Source organism: Sciurus carolinensis, chromosome 4, assembly GCF_902686445.1.
Source record: "Sciurus carolinensis chromosome 4, mSciCar1.2, whole genome shotgun sequence".
Taxonomy (NCBI): Eukaryota; Metazoa; Chordata; class Mammalia; order Rodentia; family Sciuridae; genus Sciurus; species Sciurus carolinensis.
The window spans coordinates 116823707-116851552 of NC_062216.1; the positions used below are offsets into that span (position 1 = coordinate 116823707).

Consider the following 27846-nt stretch of genomic DNA (forward strand, 5'->3'; position numbering starts at 1 on the left):
ACCATTAGCAGTTAGGAGCCCTTCCTCAGGCAGATCCCTGGTAGAAAGAGTTTTGAGGAAGTTGAGGTTCTAAAACACTCTGCCTGCTCATGCTTTGGAAAGACTATAAGTAGAAGTTACTGAAGATTACTGCTCTAGGATGTCTAATTGGTTTTTCCCTAAAAGTGATTTTCCCTGAAAGGTTCCACTTGAGGCCTTTTATTTAAATTTTTGTTACCGAAGATTTAATCTAGGGGTGTTATACCACTGAACTACATTTCCAGCCCTTTTTAAATTCTGCCTCTAATTTGCTGAGGCTGGCCTTGAGTTTGTGATCCTCCTGAGTCCCTGGGATTATAGGCATGTCCACCACACCTGATTCCAGTCCCTTTTTATTTATTATTCCTTTTTTTCTTTACTGGGGATTGAACCCAGGGGCACTTTACCATTGAGCTAAGTCCCCAGTCCTTTTTATTTTTTTATTTTGAGACAGAATCTCACTAAGTTGCTTAGGGCCTCACTAAATTGCTAAGGGTGGCCTCAAACTTGCAATCCTCCTTCCTTAGCTTCCCAAGTCACTGGGATTACCGGTGTGTGCCACTGCACCTCGTTTATTTGAGGCCTTTTTTTAAAGTTGCCTCCTATAGAGGAATGGTTGATATTTTAGTGGTTATTGTCATAGAAAGTATACTGACTTAATTTAAATGTGATAGTAGGTGAAGAAACTATACCTTATAATTTTAGAACACATCCGTATACATTATCTCACTCAATCTATACAACACTGATTGAGTTTGATTTTCTCTAAAGCACAAATAAGGAGTTGGGTCCAGAGGGTTTTTGTGAATGTTCTGATAGAGGTTAGGGTGGTAAACTGGTGCTGATATCTAGATCTTCTGATCCCTTACTCAGTCCTCTGCCCAACAAGAAACCTCAGCTCAGTAGTTCCCAGTATCCTTTTTCTGTTACTGTGGACCATGAGCCCTTTATTACTAGATACCTGAAATCATAATGATGTCATCAGTAGCTTGATAATTATAACCAGAAGCAAAAAAATAAATATTAGCAAAATCTTAGCTTGTACAGTTTCCTTAGAATAAAGGAACAATTTCCATTAGTATTTTATAATAAAAAATAATGGGGTTTGGGGTTGTGGCTCAGTGGTAGAGTGCTCGCCTAGCATGTGTGAGGCACTGGGATCGAGCCTCAGCACCGCATAAAAATAAATAAATAAAATAAAGGTATTGTATCCATCTACAACTAAAAAATATATTTACAAAAAATAATTATAGGGGGTTGGGAATATAGCTCAGTTGGTAGAGTGTTTGCCTTGCAAGCACAAGTCCTGGGTTCAAATCCCCAGCACCACCAAAATAATAATAATAATAATAATAATAATTATAATGAAGTCTAGCCAGTTGTGGTGGCACATGCCTTGGTGGTAATCCCAAATCCTGTGACAAAATTAAAAAATGGCTGTGGACATATCTCAGGGGTAGATTCTCCTGAATTATAAAGGGAAAAAAAGCCAGGAACAGTGGTGCATGCCTATAATCCCAGCTACTCAGGAGGCTGACACAGGAGGATCACAAGTTTGAGGCCAGTCTGGGAAACTTAGCGAGATCCTGTCTCAAACAGGGCTGAGGCTGTAGCTCAGTGGTAAAGCACCCCTGGTTTAATCCCCACTACCAAAAAAATGAAAGAAAAGAAAAGAAAAGAAGACTTGGGGATATAGCTTAGTGGCGGTGGAGTCCTGAGTTCAATCCCCAGTACTACTAAAAAGTAAATTAAAAATAATAATATAACAGCTACTATTTCTTAATTTCTTATTTCAGTGCCAGATACAATAGTCCCATCCATCAGTGTTCTTTTTTATTTTTATTTTTTGCAGTGCTTGGGATTGAACCCAGGGCATAGGCAAGCACCTACCATTGACTGAGCCCCACCCCAATCCCCACCTGAGTCTTATTTGGAATATTAATATCTTGAAGACCTTCATTATTTTAGGATCCCTTACAGGAGATAGTTGAGGGGAGCTTCTTTAGATGTTGGGGTTGCATGTGCTGCAGAAATTATGTTTTTATAGTCATAACTTTTGAACTTTCGGGGCATTCTCTTTGAATGTGTAGAGCACATAGATCTTGGAGAAGCTAGAGCCTAACCCCTCTTGTGCTTTTTAGGATGGAGTCCACAGAGAAGTGTGAAGCCATCATCACCCACTTTAATGGAAAATATATTAAGACTCCCCCCGGTGTACCAGGTGAGACATCTGGGAATCAGGCTGAGAGCCACATGTTATTCTTTGCAGTTAAGATTCTGGAGGAGTTTTGCATGAGTATAAGTCTGCTCATTGAGGTAGGACTTAGCTGCCTGTCTGCTTTTTGTCTTGCCAGCCCCATCTGATCCCTTGCTTTGTAAATTTGCTGACGGTGGGCCAAAGAAACGACAGAACCAAGGAAAATTTGTGCAAAATGGACGGGCCTGGCCAAGGAGTGGAGACATGGTAAGAGGTCGTCTGAGGAAACAGATGTTCTAAAGACACTAAAGTGGAATGGAAATTACTATAGCTTGATTTCTGTGAGCTTAGGTGGCAAGCCTGAGAGCTATAGTGTGTGTAAATGAGAAATGCTGGTGGCTTAACATGATCTTGAGTGTGGGTCTTGAGTGAGTGGGGTTCTGCAGCCTTTAAAATTGGAAAAACTCAGCAGCTGTAGTGGGACTTGTCCAGACTTTAATTAGTTGAAGTTTTAAAAAACATCCATAGTCTTGGCATTCTGAGCTTACTCCTGTTCTTACCCCAGGGTTCACAATGTGAATTCTATGTTCTTTCTTTATAGGGTGGTATGGCCTTGACTTATGACCCCACCACAGCTCTTCAGAATGGGTAAGGGTTTTTTATATAATCAGGCCACCTGAAAATGACAATAGCCTGTGGATATTTCACACAGGCTGTTGGATATTTCATCTTGATTTTCAACTAACAATGAGTGGGAAGGGGCTGTGCTTTTATCAGTGGACCTTGTGGTTTCCTGTGACTTTTTACTGAGTAAGATTCCTTCCTACAGGTTTTACCCAGCCCCTTATAATATCACCCCCAACAGGATGCTGGCTCAGTCTGCACTCTCCCCATATCTTCCATCTCCTGTGTCTTCCTATCAGGTATGTTCACACCCAAAAAAGGGAGTGGTGGTTTTCCCTACCATGTGTTTTAGGTGAAGGGCTATAAGGTGAGAAACAACTTGGTTTTTGTTTTTTCTTTCTGTAAATTACATGAAAATAATGTTACACAAAAGTATAAACTAGGGGCTGGAATTGTGGCTCAGTGATAGGGTGCCTAGCATGAGTGAATCACTGGGTTTAGTCCTCAGCACCACATAAAATAAAGAAAGTGAAAGCATTGTGTCCATATACAACTTAAAAAAAAAAATATATATATATATATAAACTGATCCATGTGTATGTGTTTGTGTATATACATAAACAGCATACATATGTATGTCTGCATAAATTGTGTACACACAGTTTACAGACATCCTCTTACTCTTTGCACCATCCCCACAAGTAAACCCTTGTTAATTTCCTTCTGTATAGCATTTCCCATATTTTTCTTCATGTGAACATACATATATATTTTTTTTAAGAATTTAACCTTTTATTTATTTATTTATTTTTTATGTGGTGCTGAGGATTGAACCCAGGGCTTCACGCATGCTGGGCAAGTGCTCTACCACTGAGCCACAACCCCAGCCCTATGTATAGGGTTTTGGTTACTGCTTATTTTATAAAAAATTAGACCATTTTAAATATATTTTTATCTTATATTCTTCTCACCTAATATCTTAGACAAATGATTCTCAAAGTGTGGTCCCTGCAGTTTTGGCATTACCTGGGAACTTATATAAATAATGAATTTTTGGACTCTACTCCAAATCTATTGAATTAGAAACTCTAAGGATAAGGCCCAAGAAAAATCCGGATTTTAACCAGCCTTCCAGGTGATTCTACTGCAGCTGACATTGAGATCCTTTGCTCTGGTTATTTCTTTTTTAATGATTGCATTATATTTTATACCAGAATTCTTCAGCTGTATCCCAGTGAAGGGTATTCACGTACATTCAGTTTTGCTGCTACAAATAATGCTTTGGAAGGATTCTTGTACCTGTATTCTTATGGTTGCATTCATTTCTGGGAGCTAGCGTCCAGAAATGCTAGGTTGAACAGTGAATGGATTTTCAGATTTATCCAAGTTGCCAGATTGCTTTCCACAAAAGCTGTGTCAATTCAGGTTTCCATCAGCAATGTGTGAGTACCTATTTTTCTCCAGCCATAGGTATCTGCTTTTGAAAAATGTTTGTCTTGATGAGTGCAGAGTACATTGTTACTTTAATTTTCATTTCTCTGACTACAGGTGAATTTTTTGCTTATCATGTTTTGATTTGCTCTTCCCTGATTGCTATTCTTCTGATTTGTCCATTTTTCTATTTGGTTATTGTCTATTTCCTGTCAATTTATACAAACTCTTGATTTAAGTATTCTCAGAATGTTACCTTTGTTAAAACTATTTTTTTCCAAACTTATTCTTTCTCTGTTGGTTTTTGTGGCCATTGAACTTTAGCTATATTCTCTGGGTCATTTAGAGAACTTCCTAAAACCTAGGCACCATACCCAGAGTTTTCTATTCTGTCAGTCTAACAGGGAAGGTAAGAACATGCATTTCTAACAAGTCCCCAGGTGATGCTCCTGCTGCTCCTGTGTGTAAGTTTTTGCCATATGGAAGTTTTAAGTTTGCCTGTTGTTAAACATCTCTGGTTGGGTGTGGTGGTACACCCCTGTAATCCCAGCGACTGGGGAGACTGAAAACAGGAGGATTGCAAATTCATGACCACCTCAGCAACTTAGTGAGACCCTCAGCAATTTAGCAAGACCCTATCTCAAAACTTAAAAATAAATAAATAAGATTAGAGACTTGGCTCAACAATTAAGCATCCCTAGGTTCAATTTCCTGTACCAAATATATATATATATATTTTTATTATTATTATTATTATTATTATTTTGGCACTGGAGAGTGAACCCACCCAGGGGCACTTTACCACTGAGCTACATTCCCCAGCCCTTTTTATTTTGAGGCAGTCTTGCTAAAATGCTTAGGGCCTCACTAACTTACTGAGGTTGACCTTGAGCTTGTAATCCTCCTGCCTCAGCCTTCCAAATTGGTGGAATTACAGGCATGTGCCATTATGCCTGGCTCTCTCTCTTTTATAGCTTTTGAATTTCCTGTCTTAATTTAAAAAATGTTAGCTGGGCGCAGTGGCATGCTTTTTCAGTCCCCTATATTGTATATGTGGTCTCTATATTTTATTATTTTATTGTTTTACACTTAAGTGTGTAATCAGGAACTTATTTTTGTGTATGTCACTGGGATTATAGGCATGTACCATAGCACCTGCTATATACATTTTCTGTGTTTGTAGATTTGTCTGTTCTGAACACTTCATGCAAATGAAGTCATATGTTGTCTTTGGTGTTTCTTTCACTTAGCATGTTTTCATGTTTCATCCATATTTTAACATGCATCACTATTCATTTTTTTGGCTGAAAAATATTTCTTTGTATGGATATGCCACATTTTGTTTATCCATTTATCAGTTGATGACCATTTGAGGTGTTTCCACCTAGTATGAATAATATTGCTATGAACATTCCTATTTTGATTTTTAGGGGGTACATGTGTTTTCATTTCACTTAGGCATAAACTTAGGAGTAGAATTGCTGAGTTACATAGTAACCCTATGTTTAACTGTTTTAGGAACTGCTAAAGTGTTTTCCAAAGTGATGCACCATTTTATATTTCAACAGCTTTGTAAAACACTTGTTATCTACCTTTTTTTTTAATGTAGCTTTTGGTTATTGATGGACCTTTCTTTTCTTTATTTATTTATATGTGGTGCTGAGAATCCAACCCAGGGCCTCACACGTGCTAGGCAAGCACTCTACCTCTGAGCCACAACCCCATCCCTATATTCTCTGTTTTTTTTTTTTTTTTTTTTTTTTTTTTGCGGTACTGGGGATCGAACTCAGGGCCTTGTGCTTGCAAGGCAAGCACTCTACCAGCTGAGCTATCTCCCCAGCCCTATTCTCTGTTTTTAATTAGAGCCATTCTATTGGGTGTGTAGTGACATACCATTGTGGTTTTTGTTGTTGTTGTTGTTTTTTAGTTGTCAGTGGACCTTTATTTTTATGTGGTGCTGAGAATCGAACCCAGTGCCTTACATGTGTCAGGCAAGCACTCTACCACTGAGCCACAACCCCAGCCCCATTGTGTTTTTTATTTGCATTTGAACCTCTTTCATGTACTTACTAGCCATGTGTACACTTTCTATTATTATTCTATCCAAATCCTTTGCTAATTTTTAATCAGTCTATTCATTGAATAGTTGTGAGTTGTTAATATGTTTGAAACAGCTTTTATTAATGTTTTTATACTCTGAGGGGGGCATTTTGGGGGAACTTTGCTAAATATCATTATATCATTGATAATTATCAGACCATTGAACAATAGTTTCTCTGCAGTTAACATTTCTGTTTGTTTTTGCTTACATCAGAGAGTGACTCAGACATCTCCTCTACAATTACCTAACCCATCTTGGATGCACCACCAGTCATACCTCATGCAGCCTTCAGTGAGTGTTCAGAAGTGGGCAGAAGCAAAAGAGGCAATTTGATGTAAAGAAAAGCAAAGGGCTTTGATGACAGGAGATGTGGGTGTGAGTTCTGGCTCAGTACCTTGTGCAGCCCTTAAATTCTGTGAGTGTTTTGTTCTTAGATAATTGTCCCTTTGGACTGATGGGTAGAGTGTCTGTTCCTGTTATATGACTGGGTTGCTGCTCACTATGGCTTTTAATTCCCAGGATTTAAAAACGTCTGTCTTCAGTGGTCCCTTCATTGTCACTGCCTTAGGTAACCTCACAGGATGCTGCCAACTAACTCTTTTCCTTTGTTGCTGCCTTTAGGGTTCAGTTCTGACACCGGGGATGGATCACCCCATTTCTCTCCAGCCTGCCTCCGTGATGGGGCCCCTTACCCAGCAACTGGGCCACCTCTCGCTCAGCAGCACAGGCACGGTAAAGCTGGATATTTCTGATTATTAACTCCTGCAGAGCAAGGAGTACCTGGGCAGTATTCCTCAGCACAAATACTTATGAATGATAGAATCACTTCAGTGTCATTGAGGGCACTCAGAATTGGACAGAATTGGAAATAAACTACAAAAATAATGATCTGTAAGTCAGGAATGCAGTCATTTTGCTCTCCAGCCTACCCCTATAAACTGCTTCCTCCTTACAAAACTAAAGTGTTTTCTATGTGTGTATTAATTTAAGAGTTAATACACGTTTCCTAGAAATCCTTATCAAAATGGTAATGGAAAGAGCAGATGAAGCTCCTCAGGTTTTTTGGGGCCTGGTGCATTCTGATGTGCACAGGAGGGCTAACAGGCAGGGAATGCAGTATGCTGAGCACACAGTAGCAGGAAGTCAGAACAGAGGAGAGGAGGAGAGAAGGCTAAGTTAGTAAAAGTATGTCTAAGCCAGTGCATTTAAGAACTACCCAGAATGCCTTCAAGAAGCCGATACCCAGACCAACTGAATTAGACTCTTTGGAGCTAGAACACAGGAATAAAAATCCCCAGGGAGGCTGGGGTTGTGGCTCAGTGGTAGAGTACTTGCCTAGCATGCATGAGGCCCTGGGTTCAATCCTTAGCACCACATGAAAATTTTAAAAAAGTATTGTGTTCACCTACAATTAAAACATATACTTAAAAAAAAATTCCCCAGGTACTTTACATGTAGCCCAGAGTTATTGCTCTAGCTGGTTGATGTTTTTCTTCTAGTATATGCCAACTGCCACAGCTATGCAAGGAGCTTACATCTCACAGTACACCCCTGTGCCTTCTTCCAGTGTTTCAGTTGAGGTAAGAGTTATTTTTTGGAGTGAGGATAGGACAATGATAATGGCAGATCTTCCCCTATCAAGTTCTTCCTCTCACAGTGATGCTGATTCTGTGTTCATAAGTAACTAATAGCTATATGAAGAGTGCAGGAAGGAAAGACTTCGTGTGTGTTCATCAATGAGACCCTTGGGCCAGCTGGTAGTTAATACCAGAATGCTGCCTCGAATTGACTAGTGTGTCTTGGGAGTGGGGCAGGCTGCTATGAACATTGAAGAACTTTTGACTTTTTCAAAGTGCCTGTGTTGTTTTACATTTCTTCCAGTGCTGACGTGCTGTTTGTGGTGAGTGGGTGGGTTGGAGAGGCCTCTCAGCTTTGGGTGGGTTTTAGCTAGGCTGCTTTTGTGGGAGCTGAGGAAAGGAACATATAAGATGACTCTCCTTCCTGGCTATGGTACAGGAGAGCAGCGGGCAACAGAATCAAGTGGCAGTGGATACGCCCTCAGACCACGGGGTCTATTCTTTCCAGTTCAGCAAGTAAGCAGGTAAGAACCACATGTTGGGGGAGTGGGGAGTCCTAAGCTAAAAGAGAGCAGCTCAGTTCTGCCTAAAGTCAGACAGTTTCTCCTGCTCCCTACCCTCTGACTTACACCTCCCTTAGGATTCTCCTCCCCATCTAAAATTCAAACGAATTCTTGGACATGCTCCCGGACTCCAGAGGGTTAGCCAGGTTACGCACCATCTGTAGGCCCTGTTAAGAACTAACACTTGGTCATCCTTTTCATAATAAAGAAATCTCTATGCTCCTGCCTTGTACTCTTTCTCCATTGCTGATGGAACCTGGGGAAATCAGCACTTTTTGTATGTGCTACATTCAAGGAGAAACTTACACATATACACACATTTTTTTCTTTTGTCAAGAAAGTTTTTCCTTTGTTTTTAATTGCAATGTACTTTTCTCCTACCCCAAAGAGTCATGGTAGCTGGAGCTTCTGCTCATCTATATGAAAGACAGTATTTTGTTGTTTTGGTTTTTTGGTACTGGGAATTGAACTGACGGGTGGGTGTTTAACCCTACTAAGCCACATCCCCAATCATTTTTTTTTTTTCTGCTTTGTTTTTTGAGATGGGGGTCTCATTATGTCACCCTGGCTGGCTTCTAATCCCCCGCCCCCCCGGACTGAGGACCAAACTTAGGGCCTTGCACATGCTAGGCCATTGAAGCACTCTGCCACTGAACAAAATCCCTAACCCCCTTCTTTTTCAATTGAGTTTTATTTTATTTTATTTTTTGTGGTGCTGGGTATTGAATCCAGGGCCTCATGCATGCAAGGCAAGCATTGTACCAACTTTTTATTTTCATTTTTTGAGACTGGGTATCGCTGTCTTAAAATTCTGAGACTTAGGGCCTCACTAAATTGCTAAGGTTGACTTTGAACTTGGATCTTCCTGCCTCGGCCTCTGGAGTTCCAGAATTACAGGCATGCTTTTTTTATCTTATTTTATTTTTTAAATAACCAAGCTGGGCACAGTACACACACCTGTAATCCCAGATACTTGGAAGACTGAGGGAGGAGGATTGCAAGTTTGAGGCTAGCCTGAAGAACTTAAAAGACCCTGTCTCAAAATAAAAAGTGAAAGGGCTGGGGATGTAGCCCAGTGGTAGAGTATCCCTGGGTTCAATCCCCAGTACACAAAAACAAAACAAAACAAATATAAGTACCCATGAAGATACAGTGCTAGGGGCTAGGGTTGTGACTCAGTGGTAGAGTGCTTGCCCAGCATGCGTGAAGCACTAGGTTTGATTGTCAGCACCATATACAAATAAATAAATAAAGGTATTCTGTCTACAACTAAAAAAAAAAGACGCAATGCTAGAATGTTGACCGAAGAGCCCTAGTAGCTGATTTAGTTTTGAACTTTTTTTTTTTGATATGTGTTTAAGAAAATATATAAACTTTAAAAATTTGGTTTTTTGTAAGACTGTCAGTTCACACACCCCTCTTCACATATTTTTTGCTTGCTTTCTCTCATCCAGATTGTTCTTTTTCTCTTTTCCATACAGTTGACCCTGCCTAACTGGTCTTTTTATGCTTTTTAATTTTATGAATTTCTTTTTTGAATGAAAGTTTATATGGAATTTTGGGAGCTGAGCAAGGAGTGGAAGTGGCTTTCTCCCTGGCCCTGCCACATCTTAGGAGAAGAGACTAGACTTTGCCTTCAGGAAGCAGAAATGTGATCTAAACTCATTTGAGAGATGACCCACAGCTTTGGAACTTACCTTGAAGCAAATTTGGTTGAAGACTAGATTTCAGCAACTCTAAGCAATCTCCAGAAGGATGGACTGACTGACTTCTGGCTAGCTCTTCTCACTGCAAAGGCCGTTGCCCTCTGAGGAAGGTGTCTTTTCCAGATCCAACTTTTTCAGAATACCTGCCGTCCTGCCTCCTGGAGGATCTTTTCTGCCCAGATTGTGTGGCCTGTCTTCCCTGCTGCATTGCTGTGCTTTGTGTTCCAGGTCTTTATAGCTGTGACCTTGCTGCAGATCAATCATTCTCAAGGAGGGTGGTTTTATTCCCCAGAGGCCATTGCAGTTATCTGGTGACATTTTTTATTGCTATGCCTGTGAGTGGAAGTGTGTGCAATTGGCATCTAGTTGCTAGAGACCAAGGATGCCACTAAACATCTACAGTGCACAGGAGAGCCCCATTATACCCAGCAAAGAATTGTTTAGTTCAAAACATCAACAGGGCCAAGATTGAGAAACCTTGATATAGACAGTGTTTCCCTGACTTCTGGGCTGGGGTAAATTCTTACCTAGTCCTGGACGTACAGTGCCTTTTAACACTCATGCAACTGGTTGGAACAGATGGAACTGGTATCCTTGAATTCCCCCTGGGCTCTGACATTGATGCTTCTGCATATAACAAGAGCTGTCTTTGTAAGGCTCATGGCTCTTGTGCACATGCTAAATGCACACACATACTTGGAGGGAGGAAAGTACAGATTATTCTGTGTGTGTGCTATGCACGGATGGGAAAGGAGCTCTGATGTGCTCTGGTGTGTTTAGACCCCTTCCCTAGGGAGCCAGAACATTGGAAATAATTTTCCTTCTTGTTGAAGGACAATAGGGAGCTAGGGTAGAAAAAGAGAATACATCCCATCTCATAATTTACAAGGTCAGATCTTTATAAATGCCTCTACCTAGCCCTGCCAGATGTGGTGGTACGGGCCTGTCATCCCAGTGACCATAGAGAGGTGGAGGAAGGAGGATCACAACTTTGAGGTCAGCCTGGGCAACTTAGCAAGACCCTTCTCAAAATAAAAAATAGAAAGGGCCAAAGATGTGGCTCAATGGTAAAGCAACTCAATTAAAAAAAAAAAAAAAAAAAAGCTTCTATTTTTCTTACATCAAGATAAGTAGGAAAATGCTTTTTCTCATCTTCTTCTGGAAAATAAGGTCCTGCTTCTCCTACCTTCTCCCAATCATTCTCCTGTACCAAAAGGAGAATTTTGTTCCCCTTACTCCAAGACCAGGAGGCATCTCCACCAGGCAAAGCAAATAATGGAGATGGAGAAATAGGTGTTCATAGGCTGGTATGGAGAAAAAGACTATAAAAGCAGGAAGAGAAACTGAGATGTCAGTGGCTGCACATATAGCTAGGCCCAGCTTTCCCTTCTTTCCCTCCCACCCCACAACTGAGAGTCTCAGTCTTCCCTGCCCTCAGGCTTTGTACATCTTGGGGATAAGGGGGTTGGGGGCAGTGGGTAGGATACAAAGTATAAAGAATTGGTGCTTTCAAACCCCAGGTTAGTCTTATCCAGTGTCAAAGCCCCAAGTCCAGTAACCTTCCAGAAGGGTTTAGCTAAGCAGACAGTGCTTGCTTTTGACTCTAGCCTTCAGTAAAGTGAAATATACCAGAGCTGCTCTCTCATCAGTGGCATTTAAGAAAAAGAGAAAACAGCTAGCTAGGCATAGTGAGGCACACATGTAATCCCAACAGCTTGCAGGGCTGAGGAGGAGGATCACTAGTTCAAAGCAGGCCTCAGCAATTTCGCCAGGCCCTAAGCAACTCAGCAAGACCCTGTCTCAAAACAAAAAGGGCTGGGGATGTAGCTCAGAGGTTAAGCATCCCTGGGTCCAATACCTGATATGGGGAAAAAAAAAAAAAAATCCAGAATTCCATTTATTTGCCTGAAGGTAGATTGGGGAGGTCTTGCTGGTAGGTTGTTTGGGGGTTGCCTTTCCTACATAGAAACTGGTGGTGTTTCTGCTGCCCTTCCTCTGCCTCCCAGAATCCCTGATTGTCTCCTTTCTCTGTATTTTCAAAATTGTTTAAATGGCTGTGATTTTTACTTTGTTTGAAAATCTTAAAGTTACCTTTTTTTGGTTCTCATATGAACCTACTGTTGAAAGTCTATTAATGAGTGTTTCTGGTTTGAGCACAGGAAGTGATGGGGAGCCTGTAGTTATTTTTATAGTGGTTAGGAATTTCTTTTTGGTGCTATTGGTTTATACTCCTATTTTTCCCCATAGTTGTTAGTTCACTTCTAACAGTGGGTAGTAATTGGAGAAAGGAAGAAGGAACTATTTCTCCCATGAAATAGTGGAAGATTGGTCAGGGTGGGCAGCGGGTAGAGGGCTCCTCTACACTATGCCTAGTATATTCTAAATCCTGTCTTCTTGGAAGCCAGATCTTATACTCTGTACTTTCATCTCCCCCCCTACTCATTACAGATGCTCATAACATTCTTAAAATATTTCAATACTTCGTGCTTTTCTGTTTTCAGTCAACTAGAACTTATGAGTTCCTTCCTTATACATTATAACCCTTTACTAGGCTCTCTGCCTGCCTATCCCATTTCATGTCAGTGTTATTACTGTTCCTTTCAGACCGAGTTAATACTGACCCTAGACTGGACTCTTTGGAGGAGGGTGCAGGTAGAGGTTAGAAAGGTGTGGGAATGATGATGGATAGGGATGTTATTTTTAGTATTTTTAACCAAAGAGTGTAAAGCCTGGTAGCTCTGAAGAGGTCACAGCCCTTGTCAGCAATAGAAGTAATAGGACATCATTTGCACTAAGGACGAAGACAAGACTTTGCTGCTGCACAAGCCACCCCTGGTTGTGCCACTTCAGCCCCATTCCATTCCCCTTCCTTTCCTAATTTGCTTATAGTGAGTTCATTCATCGCCCCCCCCCCCCTTAATGCCTGCAGTGTCACCAGGCTCTCCTTGCTACTTCAATATGTCAACCCACTGGGGCTGAGGTCTACACGTGAGCTTTTACTTTGCCATAAAGATGCTGTGAGTGATCTCACTGGAATGTTGCGGGGAATCCTTGACATTGACTATTAGTCTTCTGGAAAAGGAACCATTGCTGCTCTTAGGCACACGCCCCACTTTCTGGGAAGTAGCAGCATTGCACAAATGAGGGGCTACTTTGCCTTCTTAGCCAAGAGCAATACGCTTGGGCATGGTCAGGCCCCAACTTGCCCCTGGCCTCTGCTAAACTTGGATCTGTGGACTTCAAAGAGGGTGGGGGTTATAAAAGCCAGCCTGTAGATCCTAGATCTTATGCCTTGTTACACCAGTTCTTCCTGACTTCCTTTTAAACCAACCACTCCATTTCTATGTGACCCACTTTTTAGGGCTTTCCAACATTAGCAGATTCCTGAAGTTTACTCAGCTTTTACCCCTTTCTTCCATAGGACAAACTTCTTCAGTGACTAAAACTGTCTGTAGTGCTCTCCCCTGATCTTCGCTGAACCTCCCTATAGGTGTTCCCCATGTTTGTAATGAGAAAACTAGGTGCCCTCAACACTCCAGTTACCACTGCTTTCTCCCCGGCCTGTCCACTTCTGTTTTGAATAAGTATTCATTCATTATGCAAGTAGATCCCCAAACTTCCTTGTCCTTGTTACTCATCTACCTCACAATCAGTTCAGCAAGGGCACAAGCACCTGACTTAATCTTTTCCTACTATTCTCTTCATGACAGTTAGCAAACTGGGGACTAGAAAGGGCTCGTGAACAAATCCACAAAGGCTTTGGTATTTCTATTTCTGGTAATTCTATTTCATTTCTTCTCTGGGGGTTTTAGCTCACTAATCACACTTTTTAGGTAGGTCTCAATGTGGTACCACCTAAGATAACAACTAATGGTTGGGAGTTACCCCAGGACCACCAACATTGGAACAGAGCTGAGAACTTTAATAATTGGCTGCTATATACTTGAGAAAGTAACCAAACACCAAAGAGTTCATGTTTTACAGGACTGGAAGCAGATGTTCCTTTGCCACCATAACATTCAGTTATTTTAGAGGGTTTAGGAGACAGAGCACCCACACTGAAGGGTTACCTCTTTAAGACTTTTACAGCCTGAGTAAATAAAAATTCCTACCCCATTACTGGTGTCCTAACTTCCCCACACATACCCTTTTCAGATGGATGAATACTCACTACATGCACTTATCACCTTGAAATAAGTTTAATTTATACTTAAAACACACTTTGTACATTTTATGCAGAGATTTCTAGTTTTATATTCTTCCCACGTTGTGCCAATGCCATCCTTTTAGCTTACTTTTTTCTGACCCCTGGTCTTCCCTTGTTGTTTTCTTACAGTTTGGTAGAGATCCATTTTGTCTTCAATCTTTTTAATAAAACACAAAAATCTATCTTGGTGTCTTATCCATGGGTGGCAGGGAATGCTGCTACAGGAAAACAGGTGGCAGCTTAGAAGGCAAGACATGTCGAAACTTTACATACCCCAGTATTTCAGTTAAGACACTGAGGCAGGTCCATGGATCCTGTTCCATCCATGCAAGCAGAGGGTATGAATTAGGAATCCTGTTGCTAGATAGCTCTAGCACAGAAAGGGCCAAGATGGGTTGGTGATAAACCTGCATCTTAAACCAGTCAGGCCCATCCCAACACCCATCTCTCCCTGATAAGAGAATACATGAAGAAGGGAAGAGGAATACACAGAGCCTTTTGAATCTATCAAATGTGGTTTTTATTCAACTGACAAGCACTTTTCTACAGCTGCACTTGTGGAACATCACATGGCAAAAACAGATTTTTTTCTCTAGGCTTTTTTTTTTTTTCCTTTTTTAACCTTATTAAAAATGAGATTGGTCCTAAAAATATAGAAAGAAATAAATTTAAATTCACAAAAAACTGTACATTATCAAAAAGTCACTAAAACACCACATTTGGTTATATAAAAAGTCAGTCCCTTTTGTTGTAAAAGGAACATGGAAACTTGGTGTAGATGGTGTGGTTTCTTGCTGTTACCAGACTGACAGGAGAGGGGAAATGAAGGGGCAGCGGGGTGGGATGTCTTTTTATTTTAACCTGCCTTCCCTACCAAATACTCTTGACCATAGAGAAAATCCACCTAGCTCCAGGGGCAATGAAGATGAGGAAAGAAAAACAAGAAATGGCCCCTTTCATCATGCTCTATCCCCATCCTTCCTTCAGCCCCCACACTTCTTCAAACTACTCTTGGACCCCACCCCACCTTAAAGAGTGCCTGGTCCCTAGGAAAAGAGATGGAACTGGGAGAGGAACACGAAGCAAGAACAAATGAGACTTCACTCCCCCTATCCACCTCACCTCCAACAATGAAATTAATCTAGTACATTTTATGCCAGGGGAAAACTGCCATGGGGAAGAAGAGAAACCCCCAACTATAACAGTTCCAAATGTCTAACACAAAGTTTGTTACAGCGCAGTTATTTAGATAAAATATAAATATTTATGCATAATATAAAGTCAATTCAAATATTCTTCAATCCACCTCTTATTTAAAAGCAAAAAAAAAAAAAAAAAAAAAGAAATCTCAAATAAAATTAAGTTTTGAGGTTTATCTGACAGAAAAGGCGACTTTAGAAATAGGCTATGAGGGAGAAGGGATGTTAAAGGAATAAGAAAGGGGCTGCCCCCGGACCTACACTGCCCCCTACCCCCATCAGTGGCTCTTCAGTGCTGCCAGAAGTACAAGGAATGCTCCACCTCATCTGGCACCTTCCACCCAATGGAACATTTCTTGGGATGCCTCAGCTCTCTGCTTAGGCCAGCCAGCAGCCACCTCCCCAGTGCAAGTACCCGTAATCTCTGATGGGAGGGGCTCTGCTGAGCAGGAAAGCAGGGGGCCAGAGGCCCATGGCTATAGCTTGGAGTTAGCAGCTTTCCTCTCACATGTTGGGGGCTTAACTTAGGCATAGTCACAAGAAGGGCAGTGGTGGACCCAGAACCCCTTCTGTGCTCCAGGGTCTCTGCTGCTGGGGAAGGGGTCCTGGGGATGAAGTAGATGAAGGAAAGTACAACTAAACCCATAGATGCTCATGGGATTAGGAAAGATCCAGTTCTACTCCCCTTCCTGCAAAAGCTTAAGACTTGAAGCTACTGAGAGGAAAGGGAGTTCCTGCCGAAAGATTGCACAGTTTGAAGAGGCTGGAACAGAAATGACCGGGAGAGAGAGAGACAGAGAGAGAGAGAGAGGCAGCCATGTCCCCAGAGAAATTGTTCCTGTGGTTTCCCAAAGACAAAAAGGTGATGGTATGAAACAATGGGAAAGGTGAGAATAAAAACAGATACTTGGGAAAAATGGATCCCATCAAACAAAACAGGGTCACAATCACAGCTTACATGTAAGCGCTCACTCGTTCACTCTCTCACACACACACATTTATACAAAACACCTCTCTCTCCCTCTCTCTGAGGCCAGCCAATTGCTACCTGGCCTCCATCTTGGAGGTGCACCCAAACTCAGCAGTAGTTGTCCCTGAGGAGTTCCCAAGAGGGAGGTTTGGGAATCAGGTGGGGAAGTTGGCTGGAAGGCCCAGGGTGCCTACCTGCCCTCTCCCCAGCCACTGAGTTTCAGAAAAGGCTGGAAACTCAGCATGTGAGGAGCATCCAACATTTTAGAAAGGATAGCTATTGGCAGGAAGATGAGGACAGAGAAAGACAGGGACCTCTGAACTTTTTTTCCTTTGAGGGGGAAAAAAGATTTGGGACAAATGGAGGGAGGAACCCGTACACGATACTTTTACATTATTGGATGAGGAAGATCTAGAAAAATGTGAGGGGAAAGAAAAGAAAAAGTTGAGAGAAAGCGAGAAGCAGGGAAGGGACTGAACATGGAAGCAGCATGTTCAGGGCCCGGTGTCCGGCTCGACACACTTGGGAGTTAAGTCCACTTTACTGGCCGTCACTGCGGGTCCGCACACAGTACAGAGTGTTTCTCAGTTTCACACATTCACTAGAACTATTGCTATTGTTAAATAACCCCAGAATGCTGGGGCATGTACAGGGAAGGAGAGGAAGCTGGGAGAAGGAAGTAAGGACTTCTTTTCCTCTCCTCATATTTAATTAGGAAATAAAACAGAAAGGAAAATTATTTTTTTCTTTTTTGGCTTTCAGTCCAGAAGGACCTCATCTCTGCACCTCTTATTTGAGGAGCAAGAGGAGGAAGGGAGAAAGGGGAGAGGGAAAAGAGGATGTGGTTTGCTGCCGAGGGCAGGGTCAAAAATCAGGGTTATATCTGACTTGAGTCTGGACCCAGGGCAGCATCAGCAGGTGAGAATGGCAGGTTTTTTGTTTGGAAGGTGCGGGGAGATGCCACAAGGTGACTCCCAACCTCCCTTGCCTCATAGATTGGCCTGTTTGCCCTGATAAAATTCTTCCCAGCGACTCTCGAAGAAGCGGCGCATGATGTGCCCAGCCTTGCCCACTTCAGAGTCATCCTCATTGAAGGTTTGGCAGTTGTCAAAGACCAAGAGGGCATCAGCTGCAAACTCCTCTGAGCTGGTATACCTGGCAGGGGCAGAGGTGTAAGCTGGATAAGAATTGCAGAGTAAGGAAGAGGTAGGGGAGCTGCCAACATCTGCTTACCCTCCTCTGAGCAGGCGCTCCCGCATGGTAGAAAAATCCATTGGGTTCTTTATGATGCGCCGGTACCCGCTCACCAAACGTGGATTCACAGGCTCCAGGAAAGGCCAGGCTGCATCATGAGACTCCATCTCCATAAGGATAATCCTATCAGTTCAGGGACAGTGATGGTTCTATATCCACAAGTGGACACATATTGACCCCTTCCAGTCCTTCCCTCTGCCAGAAGGAAAGCCAGCTGTCCCAGAACTCCCTCAACTCACTCGCAAAATGTGAGATCACTATGATGGTTCCGCATTGAGATTCGCCGTCGCTTAGAGGGAGACAGCCCCTCCTCTGAGTACCGAGGCACTGCTGGGCTTTCTCGGCCCCTTGACAGTACTCGGCGACGGCGGCCATCACCCTCTGGGAAGTTCTGCCAATAACCACTTTTCCGCTTCTGGCCTCGCTTTGGGAAACCAGGTTTCTGAGTGAATTCTTCCTCCACCTGCTGAGGGCAGGAAAAGTGAGATGAGCAATGGAGAGGGCACTCCACTTGTCTTCCAGTTCACTGAAATTCCTACCTAAGTGTGACTGAAGCTTCAAAATACATATGAGGGGCTGCAGATATAGCTCAGTTGCCTTGCATGCACAAGGCCCTGGGTTCAATCCCCAGCACCACCAAAAAAAAAAAAAAAAAAACCACAAAAACAAAAAACGTATGATATGAATTTACTCACATAACTCATCAAGTAGGGGTAAAATGTATAATTACTCCAATTTTATATAGTAAGCAACTGAGGCTATAGAATTTAAGCAGGACCAGAACTCTGGTCAGGTCTCCTAACACTCTGTCAAGGAGCTCATTCCAAGGAAAGCCTCAGAGCAAATAAGGGACACATAAAGGATTGGTAGTTAATGGGATAAATAAGAAAATCTCCAATTTATGATGGGAATGGGAATCAGCAGAAACTTCACCTGGGCCAAACAGACAGCACAAAACCAGTCTCCTTCTGGAACGGCCTCCATCTTGGGCCGATGGCAATAAATATGGCAGCCACGGTCACACCCATCACAAAGCAGAAGAAACTCATCATTGTCACCCTTCCGACAGACTAGACAGGTCTGGAGCAAGGTAGTAAGGAGAGAGAGTGAGCCCTCAAGCCTCTGCATACCAGTGATCCCACCCACCCTGGGCAGCTGGTTCCTCAGCCTTTCCAGACTCTTCCAGTCTCTTACCACTTTGTTGACAGACTTCTCCCAAGCAATGGACCTCTCCAGCTGGCCTACACACAAGCACACCTGTGCTGCGCTCCGGCATCGCTCAAGTGTCTGCCGCCAGACACGAACTCGAGGAGTGATTTCATAAGATCTGTAGGGAGAACATGATGCTCTTTGAAGGAAAAGTAAGATCCATTAAAGAAGCAGGTACTTATCCCTTTTCTCTCCAAAATCAAGAAAAGTGGAATGGGAATCACTCACATCTCTGTAGTAGTGCCCTCAGGAGCACCATTGGGTGTGCTGAGCAGGGCCTTCTCTAATACCACTTCATGAGCTGGCCAGAGAGGCTCCCGCAGATACCGCCGCTCCACATTCTGTTCCAGGGCAGCCAGTCGCATAACGGCCAGGTCCAGAGGGTTGGTACTTTTACGTTGAGGTACCAGCCCTTCCCTGCCCCGACCTCTCCAGGTAATATCCTCCTGGGAGTCAGGTAGATGCTCACAGTAGGTCAAGTCTTCCCGAGAAGAGTCTGGGCTAGGACATGTCCAACCCTTCAGGGAGGAATAAAATTCATTTATGGAAGAAATTTAGGCATAGAAAACAAAACAAAAAACATGACCCATTTAAGCTCATGGTAGGTCACCTGTGAAGTAGAAACAGAGGGTTTTTCCTAACAGGGATTGATGTCCTCCCCTAAACAACTCCCAAGCCATCGCCATTCCCAGTATACCCGAATCTGTAGATCAGACAGGATAACTCGCTGTTCCAGCTCCTCCACCCACTGAAGCACAGCGAGGTCTGTTTCATATGTCTTCTCTTGGGAGGACCAGCTCATAATCCCTTCTTCAAAAGCAGGTAGCTGAGTGGGCTCAAAGATGGAATCTAAGGAGGGAGTGGCAGAGGCACAGACCCATCAGGCTGCTAACCAAAGCAGCAGTTCAACATTTACCCTGAATTATTTACATCAGATTGGGTCAAGGTATGTACTTACCAGTTGTGGGCCGTAAGCAGACTTCCTGCAAGAAGTCCCTGTGCTTGTTAAGGTGTTTGTGAAGTGCCTTTTCCCTGATGCCTCGAGGGTGCAGGGCCTTGAGCATAGAATCCAATGTCTCAGGATCTTGGATCCACCACCAGCCTGAGCGCATCTCTGTGAGCAGAGGATATTTACTGACAAGTGCAGGGCGTGAGGGAGTCAACTATGAATCACACAGTCCACATTGGTCACCACTCTTATCTACACTCATACCCCATTTCCACCCAAGACACTCACCAGGAGGGACAGGCTGGGCTGTCAACTGGGTTAGGTAACGCTGCTCCATCTGTTTGAAAAATTTGCTGGGAGGTCTCCCTCTCCGTTTTGGCTGTCCCAGCCCCACAGGACTCTGTGGCATTTCTCCAGGGTCTCCTGTTCGCCTCTTAGGAGCCACCCCGGGCAAGGGTGTGGAACAGAATTGCACTGGTGAACAGGGATTGGTAACACTGGGTCTACTCATCTGTGAATAAGTTGAGACATAGAGCAATGAGAATATTCTCACATTTACAGGTTCCTTCAACTTCAGACAACAGCCACCCCCGTCAGGCAATGAAGCCTGTGGCAAGTTGAAGCCAAGCATATACTAATTCTGGCTACTTACTGGCTTGGAAGAGGCAGGCAGCTGAGGGGAGGGAGCAGGTTGGTCTTCAGAAACTGCAGGAGGTGGTGTAGGGGCAGCATTGCAGGGCATCTGGGCTGAGAAGTTAAACCAGGGTGCTTGAGGATCAGGGCCAGATTCTGCCTCATCAGGCTCTGGCTCCTCTAGGGGTTGAGGTGGGGCTGGGTCTAGTTTTCCTGGGCTGCTATCAGGCGTAAGGACTGAGCTGCTCAACAGGGAACAGTGGCTCTGAGTCTGGCTCAGCCAAGACAAGAAGGCTGACTGACTGAGGTCATGCTGGCTCTGACCCAAAGACAAATGGGAGCTTTCCGGCTCCAGGAACCCATTATGGGACTGAGGATGGGACTGCAGCTGGGGTTGGGCAGGTGAATGAAGCTGAGGATGGGACTGAGCTTCTGGATGAAGCTGGGCCTGGGGCTGTTCTAAATCCTGACCCTTAACAGGGGACTTAGGTTGCCTAGGTTGCATTGACCCAGGCTTAGTTTTTCGAGGTCGGCCTCGGGTCCGGGCAGGAGAACTGGTAGAGCTGTTGGAACCAGCTAACTCCCTCTTCACAAATAAGAGAGCAGGGTTGGGTGGTGGATGGGCTGCCACCTTTAAGGAGTTAGTTTCTTGCTTTATCATATCTTCAGGAACTGTAAAGAGAAGTAAAGAGCTTAAGACATACACTGATAATATAATGGGAAAGAAGCAGGCTTATATATCCTATAAGCACAGGATATATACTTTCTTTTGCTATTGGACTAGTCCCCCTTTTTTGAGATTTCATGGTTAGCAGTTTATGTGCCAATGGACAAAGTATCTGGGAAAGAAATACTACATGTTCTAAGTGAACATCAGCAACATAATCATAAACTAACATTTCACTTTTTTTGTGTACTGGGGACCGAATTCAGGACCTTGTACTGTACTTTATCACTGAGCTATATATCCCTAGACCTGTTAAGCACTTTTCTAATTAAGAGCATTAACTCATTTAAATCCTTTCATTGCCTTGTGAAGTTCACATACTATTATTATCTCTAGTTTACAAATGAAGTTACTGAAGCACTTAGCTGACAAGGGGACAAGTAGGCAGGCAGGCAGGCATGCAGGCAGTCTTATTCCAGGGCCTGTGCTCTTAACCACTATGCTATACTGACTCTCATAAAATGAAAGCAGTTCCAAGTCACTAGGTAGAGAAAAGGGAACTATTTAACTTTTGTTAGGATTCAGAACTTGGGCTTCCACAGACACACCTACCTAAGTTCCCCTCTGTTCCTTCCACAAAGATACCAGCCAAATATGGCAACACCCAATAGCGGCGTCTATAGCGATCTTGACCCAAGGAGACTGCTCGAAGCATCTGGGATGAATGAAGCAGCTTTTTGCGAAAGAAGAGCTGACGCTGGGTAGACATTGGAAAATGAGGATGAATAAAAAAACATATTTCCAGATCAATAGACTTGAATTCATTAAGTATATGGGAGAAAGGCACTGGCTGTTTTCCTATAGAATTGGCACCACCTGGGCCCAGCTAAGATGATGACCCATTCTTGCCAAGCCCATACCTCCAACTCTTGGGAGGTTAGAAGCACAGTACCTTACTGAGTTTTTCTATCTGACGCTCTAACTCTGGGATGCTAGATGCTATAGCATCAACCTGGAAGGAAACAAGTAGATATTGAGAAAATGGAAGTTAATCAGTACCAAGAAAGAACATTTACTTTCTATCCCCTACTTTCCTTGTACTCTCTCTCTCTTTTTTAATCACTTTTCTTATCCAGTACCTCTCCATCTCTTCGGCCTCTGCGGCCGTGAATAGCTGCTATAGTCTCCTCTTCTTCCTCTTCTTCCATGCCACTGGTTTCCTCCATGATTCGAGAACTGCGCCTTCGCCCCAGGCCTTCTTCTGGCCCTTCCATTTCTACCTCAGGTCGCCCAGTTCGCTTGGCCAGAGCCGTTTTCAGTCTTGAAACAGATGCATAGATTAAGGGAAATTGTGATAAACAACAATGCCACAAAAGGGAAAACTGGAATCTAAATCATCCTGAGACCTGGTAAGATCCCAAGTCCAGGGAAAGGGCTAAGGTCATGATATTCTAGGCAAAAGTACTGGCTATTCATCACCCTTTCCCACTCTCTTCAAGCTCTACCCTGTCTTGTCCCTACCTCCGAAGTCTTCCTTCAACAATCCATTTGTTTTTCCTGTAGCTGGACATACTCTCCAGAGTCTTGTCAATCTCACTGCAGGGAAATAGGGAATGTAATTTGAAGTAGAAATGGCAGCACAGAAAAAGAGAAGGCAGGCTTTATGGGTAAAGGGGCTGCAAGGAATTTTAGCCTAGAACCTAGAATGGATGAATGGCAAAGGAAGGCTTAAGTTGTCCTAGGGAGGGCACTAAGACTTAGTTACAAGTCAAACATCTTCAGAACCTGGCAGGGGATAGACATCACCCCAGAACTTCTAAATGACTAAACTCCTCCCCCATCCCATTCTGACACAAGGTATAGGATAACCACCCCCACTGCCAGCCCCTCACTTGATGATGAGGGTGGAGCCATTGAGCTCGTGCACGAGGAAGGCCAGGACAGCAGCCTTCTGTTGGGGTGGCTGGGCCTGAAAAGGCTGGGTGCGCAGGCTGTCACAGAGGGCTGGTTCTACTCCATATGCCATGAGGAAGCAACGCAGGATCTCAGACACATTATCTCTTGTCAGTGGGATCTCAGACACCTTCTCCCCCAAGATCTTTAGGGACTGTTTGGAGGAGAACATAATGGGAATGAGGAAGAAAAGGGAAACAACTCAAATGGGATGAAACTAGAATTTCAGGGTTAAGACTGAACAACAAGAGGGCTGAAGTCGTGGCTCAGTGGTAGAGCACTTGCCTCACATGTGTGAGGCACTGGATTTGATTCTTAGCATTGCATATAAATAAATGAATAAAATAAAGGTCCATCAATAACTTAAAAAAAGAGATTGAACAAGACAGCTGGGCATGGTGGTGCACACCTATCATCCCAGTAGCTCGGGAGGCTGAGGCAGGAGGATCACAAGTTCAAGGTCAGTCTCAGCAACTTAGTGAGACCCTAAGCAACTGAGCAAGACCCTGTCTCAAAATAAAAATAAAAAGGGCTAGGTATGTGGCCCAGTGGTTAAGCACCCCTGGGTTTAATCCCTGGTACAAAAATAAATAAATAAATAAATAAATTGGACAAGAGGAAAAGTATGAAGTTGAAAGACTGCAAAAGAAAAGCACAAATAAAAAATAAATAAAACATATAAAAGAAAGGGAATAAAGTAAAGCCAGAAGCATCAGGAAGAAAACGAAATTAAGGGAAAACAAACGAAGAAGTTACATCTTCTTCATTTCCTCACTCCTTTAGGGAGGGACTTTTAAGTGTTCTAAAAGAGAAGGCAAAACTGAGACAAAGCCTATCTCAAGTCCTCCCAGCCTGCCTAGGAAAGAAGCTCACCTGACAGTAGGAGGGCAAGCCAGGATCATAAAGTGCAGCCTTTAGGAGTCGCACCAGCAGGTCTTGCACCTTGCCCAAGCTGTCACCTTGGCACAGGAGTCCCTCTTGCAGGACTCCCAGGCTAGGCACATCTTTGGTAGGATCAAAGCCCAGCACCTTGCCGAAGCTGTGCAGGAACTCCACGATGGTCAAGCAGTCTGAGAAGGCCCTACTGGGCAGTGTCAAACCAGGAATGCGTGTGAAGTCAGGCAGAGGCTGGAGGGGTAAAAGTGGTAGGGAGTCCTGTTAGACTTATCAGAAGGCAACAATATAGAAGTCCATGAGGTCCTTTCTTTTACAGAAATGTCCTCACAACTGGCCCCTCCATGACCCAGGAACTGTTACTCTCCCCTCACTACCTGGTGGTCAGACAGGCACATATCCTCTGTGGGCTTCTTCATCTCCTCCAAGATCTTCTGTTGCCTCTGCCGTTCCTCTAGGCGCCTCTGTGTGGCCAGGGTCTTATCTGCTTTACAGGCTGGCTTGGCTCTGGCCACCTCCTCCTTTATTTTTACCTTCTCTTTCTTTTCCCTCTTCATTTTTTCCTTCATTTTTTCTTGCTTTGTCTTTATCTTTTCCTTCTCAGCCTACCCACCCAAAGGAGAGAGGAACCAAGAATGCCATAAAAACACCAGTCACCACCCTTCCTTGGTCCCATTTTGGTGACTTCAAAATTAGACTTGGTGAGTGTGTACATACACCTACCTTGAATTTCTTCTTAGCATCCTTCTGCTTTAAGCTCTTGGTCTCTTGTTTCCGTTTGTTTCTGGCCTGTAAACCATAAGGGAAGTCATTTCTCCTCAAACTCTGAAAGCATCTCTGCTTGGGCTAGGATTCAAAAACAGACAAGGGTGCTGGGGAGGAGAGGTGAGAGATGGCATGATGAGGGTTTGGCAATGGATCAACTCTCTTACCCTGGAGATGCCCACATATTCTTGAATAAGCCCAATTCTCTAAATCAAGCCAAGAAAACTCAGGGTAATAAATGTGTGTTGCTACTTAGTAGGTGGCAGAAGTGGGAGAGGAAAAAAGAGATGAAGTGGATTATAGGAAAAGTTAGCAAATAATGCCCCTCACCTGCCCTTGTAGAGGAGTCTGACACTCTCCCCGTTGTACCTTCTGCCTTATCTTCTTTTTGCTTTTATTCATCTTTGCTTTATCCTCCTCATTCAGTGTTTCTATAAAGGCAAAAAGAAAAGTGAAATGAGGTGGAAAGACAGATCCCTAGCATCAAGTGCAGCACATCAGTTTGTCACAAAGTAGTTACCCAAGCAGTTCCCTGAATAATCCATTTTTTAAAAAAAGTATACATAATATATATACTTGCCATGGTGATGGCACAAAGAACTCAAATGACATCTCCTGTGTAGAAGGAGCAGCCCCCCTGGCTCCAACTAGACTGCTGTAGTAATAGTCCAATTGAGGAAGAAGAGGCCACCATAGCAGCATAGCCTTGCAACCTGTCTCTTTCCCAGGCTACCCAACAAGGGCAAGAACATGCAGACTGATTTTAATGTGCAGAGAACTAAGAAAGGAAACAAACTGCCAGGAAAAGAACATGATAGTTGGCAGCATTAATTAACCAAGAGTGTACCATAAAAAAAAGGGGCAGATAAGGGACTCTTCAATAGTTAGATCAGCATTGACACAGCTATTGCTTATGCCCAGCTCCCATGTATTGTTCCATTTAAAAAACAACAACAACAACAAAAAAAAAACGCAACTGAATTTATTCCTTTTTGGAAGACTGAATATTTAAGTATAATTCTGTAAACAGAATTTCATAGATATTTGTATTTCATAATAGATATTTTTGACATAACAGCACCTATCCTTTTGTTATGTAGAAACAATCATTCATCTATATGGCAACCTTCTGAGTTAAAATAGGTATTACAGGCAGGTAACCATTAAGGATTCTATTTATTTGTTTTTGTTTTTTGCAGTGCTGGAGATTGAACCCAGGGCCTTATGCATGCTAGGCAAGTGCTCTACCACTGAGCCATATCCCTAGTCCCTATTTAAATATGAGACTTGTTCTAGTCATACAGTTAGAAGATGACAGAGCTAGACCTCTTGAATAGGAATTAGAAGACTAATTTTTTTCACCTTCTTCACACTATACCAGGGTAAATAGAATATTTACTGAAAAAAATTAGATATATCCTATCTGTGTATCCCACTAAAATAGTGTCAATTATCTTTATAATGAAGATATAAATTCTGAATCTCCATGAAAGTGGAAATGACCAAGGTAAAGGGTGTACAACTGACATCAGTATAAGAAAGGAGCTGAATGGAGGAAGGAAGGACTGTATAGAGGGAAAAGAGGGGTGGGAGGGGTGGGGGAAAGGGAAAAAATAACAGAATGAATCAAACAACATTACCCTATGTAAATTTATGATTACACAAATGGTATGCCTTTACGCCATGTACAAACAGAAACAACATGTATCCCATTTGTTTACAATAAAAAAAAAAAAAAAGAAAGAAAGAAAGGAGCTGAAAGATGGGTAAAAAACAAACAGAAGTCCTGTCCTCTGGGTTAAAGAGCTACATCTGGGAATAGCCCAAAGCTTCAGTGATTAGAACTCAAGGAAAAACTGGCTAGAATGGAAGTATTCTAAGTGCTGGGACCCTGATGTATCTTTCAAGGAGAAGCTATTTTAGATTTATTCTGTCCAAAATTCTGTCCTGGGGAAACTCAGGTATTAGCAATTCAACAACATTTAGATACCTCAGGGAGGGAGCAGAATCCCAAGGTAAGAAATACTACTGTACCTTGGGCCTCTGGTTTCTTAAGGAAGCGGCTGTCTGTCTTATTCAATAACTCAGGAATTTTGACCTTGGGAGGCCGACCTCGGCCCCGTTTCACCTTGGGAACTTCCTTGGTTTTAGCCTTCTCATTGTTTCGAGGTCGACCCCTTTTGCCAGTAATTGCTTGAATCCTGGATGGAATCTCCTCTGCTGAGAGTTGTACCCACTGCAATCCCTAAGGCAGCAAGGAAGACTATGTCACAATGGGAGAGAAAGACCCCCCAGAACCTCCAAACCCCACAAGAGAAAGCTGCAGCATGTCCACTTTTTCAAGGACAAAAACATATTTAACCCTTGGGCAAGCACCTCTGGTGTGTCTCTCTCTTCAAAGAAATCTCCAACAGGCATACGGGGACTGAAGCTGAAGTGCTCACGGCGGACACTGTGTACCACATTGCGGCTCAGATACTAAAAGAAGGAAGTAAAGCAACAGTAATGAGATTATAGCCCTACCATGTCTTTGGCCTAGCAATGCAATAAGCAGAATAGACCCCAGAAAAGACAACGCTCTTCTGCTGTCACAGGGCCCAAAGAAATGAGTCTCTAACTTTAGAAATACCCACAAAAGCTACTTTACCTTGATTACTTCTGGGAACTGTTTCATCCTCTTCCCACAGGGGCCATAATACCAGGTCTCCCCCTGCCATCGATGGCTGCCCTTCTTGATGCGCACCTCTCTCCGCCACCTGCCAGAGAAGCACATGGGCCCTGCCACCAGGTCACACCCCTACCCACTCCCATGCCACCCAGGAGCGAAGCCCACTGAGCAGATGGCCCTCCCGCATCTGTCTCATTAATACTGCATGCAGATGCAAAAGCAGCATGAGACACAAGCTTAACTAGAAGACAGGCTTGAGTT

General features: G+C 43.2%; 2 protein-coding genes across 15 annotated transcripts in view; one reads left to right on the forward strand and one right to left on the reverse strand.

The window, feature by feature from the left end:
* Rbms2 (RNA binding motif single stranded interacting protein 2) overlaps positions 1–27846 on the forward strand; it is an 85052-nt gene that overhangs the window by 52474 nt on the left and 4732 nt on the right. For 4 of the 8 annotated variants that reach the window (XM_047550072.1, XM_047550071.1, XM_047550073.1 and 1 more), the window contains 9 exons: positions 2160–2239; positions 2373–2482; positions 2817–2863; positions 3045–3138; positions 6585–6662; positions 6993–7103; positions 7871–7951; positions 8388–8472; positions 9993–12330. In XM_047550072.1, the coding sequence (XP_047406028.1) occupies positions 2160–2239; positions 2373–2482; positions 2817–2863; positions 3045–3138; positions 6585–6662; positions 6993–7103; positions 7871–7951; positions 8388–8468 (682 nt within the window). In that variant the 3' untranslated portion in view covers positions 8469–8472; positions 9993–12330. Of the gene's footprint in view, positions 1–2159; positions 2240–2372; positions 2483–2816; positions 2864–3044; positions 3139–6584; positions 6787–6992; positions 7104–7870; positions 7952–8387; positions 8473–9992; positions 12331–27846 lie in introns of those variants that run through there. The other 4 variants (XM_047550069.1, XM_047550070.1, XR_007108350.1 and 1 more) reach the window with 4 other exon arrangements.
* Baz2a (bromodomain adjacent to zinc finger domain 2A) overlaps positions 14928–27846 on the reverse strand; it is a 34276-nt gene continuing 21357 nt past the window's right edge. For 6 of the 7 annotated variants that reach the window (XM_047550065.1, XM_047550060.1, XM_047550062.1 and 3 more), the window contains 22 exons: positions 27565–27673; positions 27294–27395; positions 26952–27162; positions 25248–25348; positions 24876–24941; positions 24530–24757; positions 24132–24386; positions 23198–23412; positions 22827–22901; positions 22445–22625; positions 22258–22317; positions 21918–22062; positions 20658–21310; positions 20294–20516; positions 20015–20170; positions 19754–19905; positions 19285–19574; positions 19042–19174; positions 18781–18927; positions 18087–18313; positions 17827–17970; positions 14928–17748 (listed from right to left, as the gene is read on the reverse strand). In XM_047550065.1, the coding sequence (XP_047406021.1) occupies positions 17583–17748; positions 17827–17970; positions 18087–18313; positions 18781–18927; positions 19042–19174; positions 19285–19574; positions 19754–19905; positions 20015–20170; positions 20294–20516; positions 20658–21310; positions 21918–22062; positions 22258–22317; positions 22445–22625; positions 22827–22901; positions 23198–23412; positions 24132–24386; positions 24530–24757; positions 24876–24941; positions 25248–25348; positions 26952–27162; positions 27294–27395; positions 27565–27673 (4039 nt within the window). In that variant the 3' untranslated portion in view covers positions 14928–17582. The remainder of the gene's footprint in view (positions 17749–17826; positions 17971–18086; positions 18314–18780; positions 18928–19041; positions 19175–19284; positions 19575–19753; positions 19906–20014; positions 20171–20293; positions 20517–20657; positions 21311–21917; positions 22063–22257; positions 22318–22444; positions 22626–22826; positions 22902–23197; positions 23413–24131; positions 24387–24529; positions 24758–24875; positions 24942–25247; positions 25349–26951; positions 27163–27293; positions 27396–27564; positions 27674–27846) is intronic. The other variant, XM_047550061.1, reaches the window with a different exon arrangement.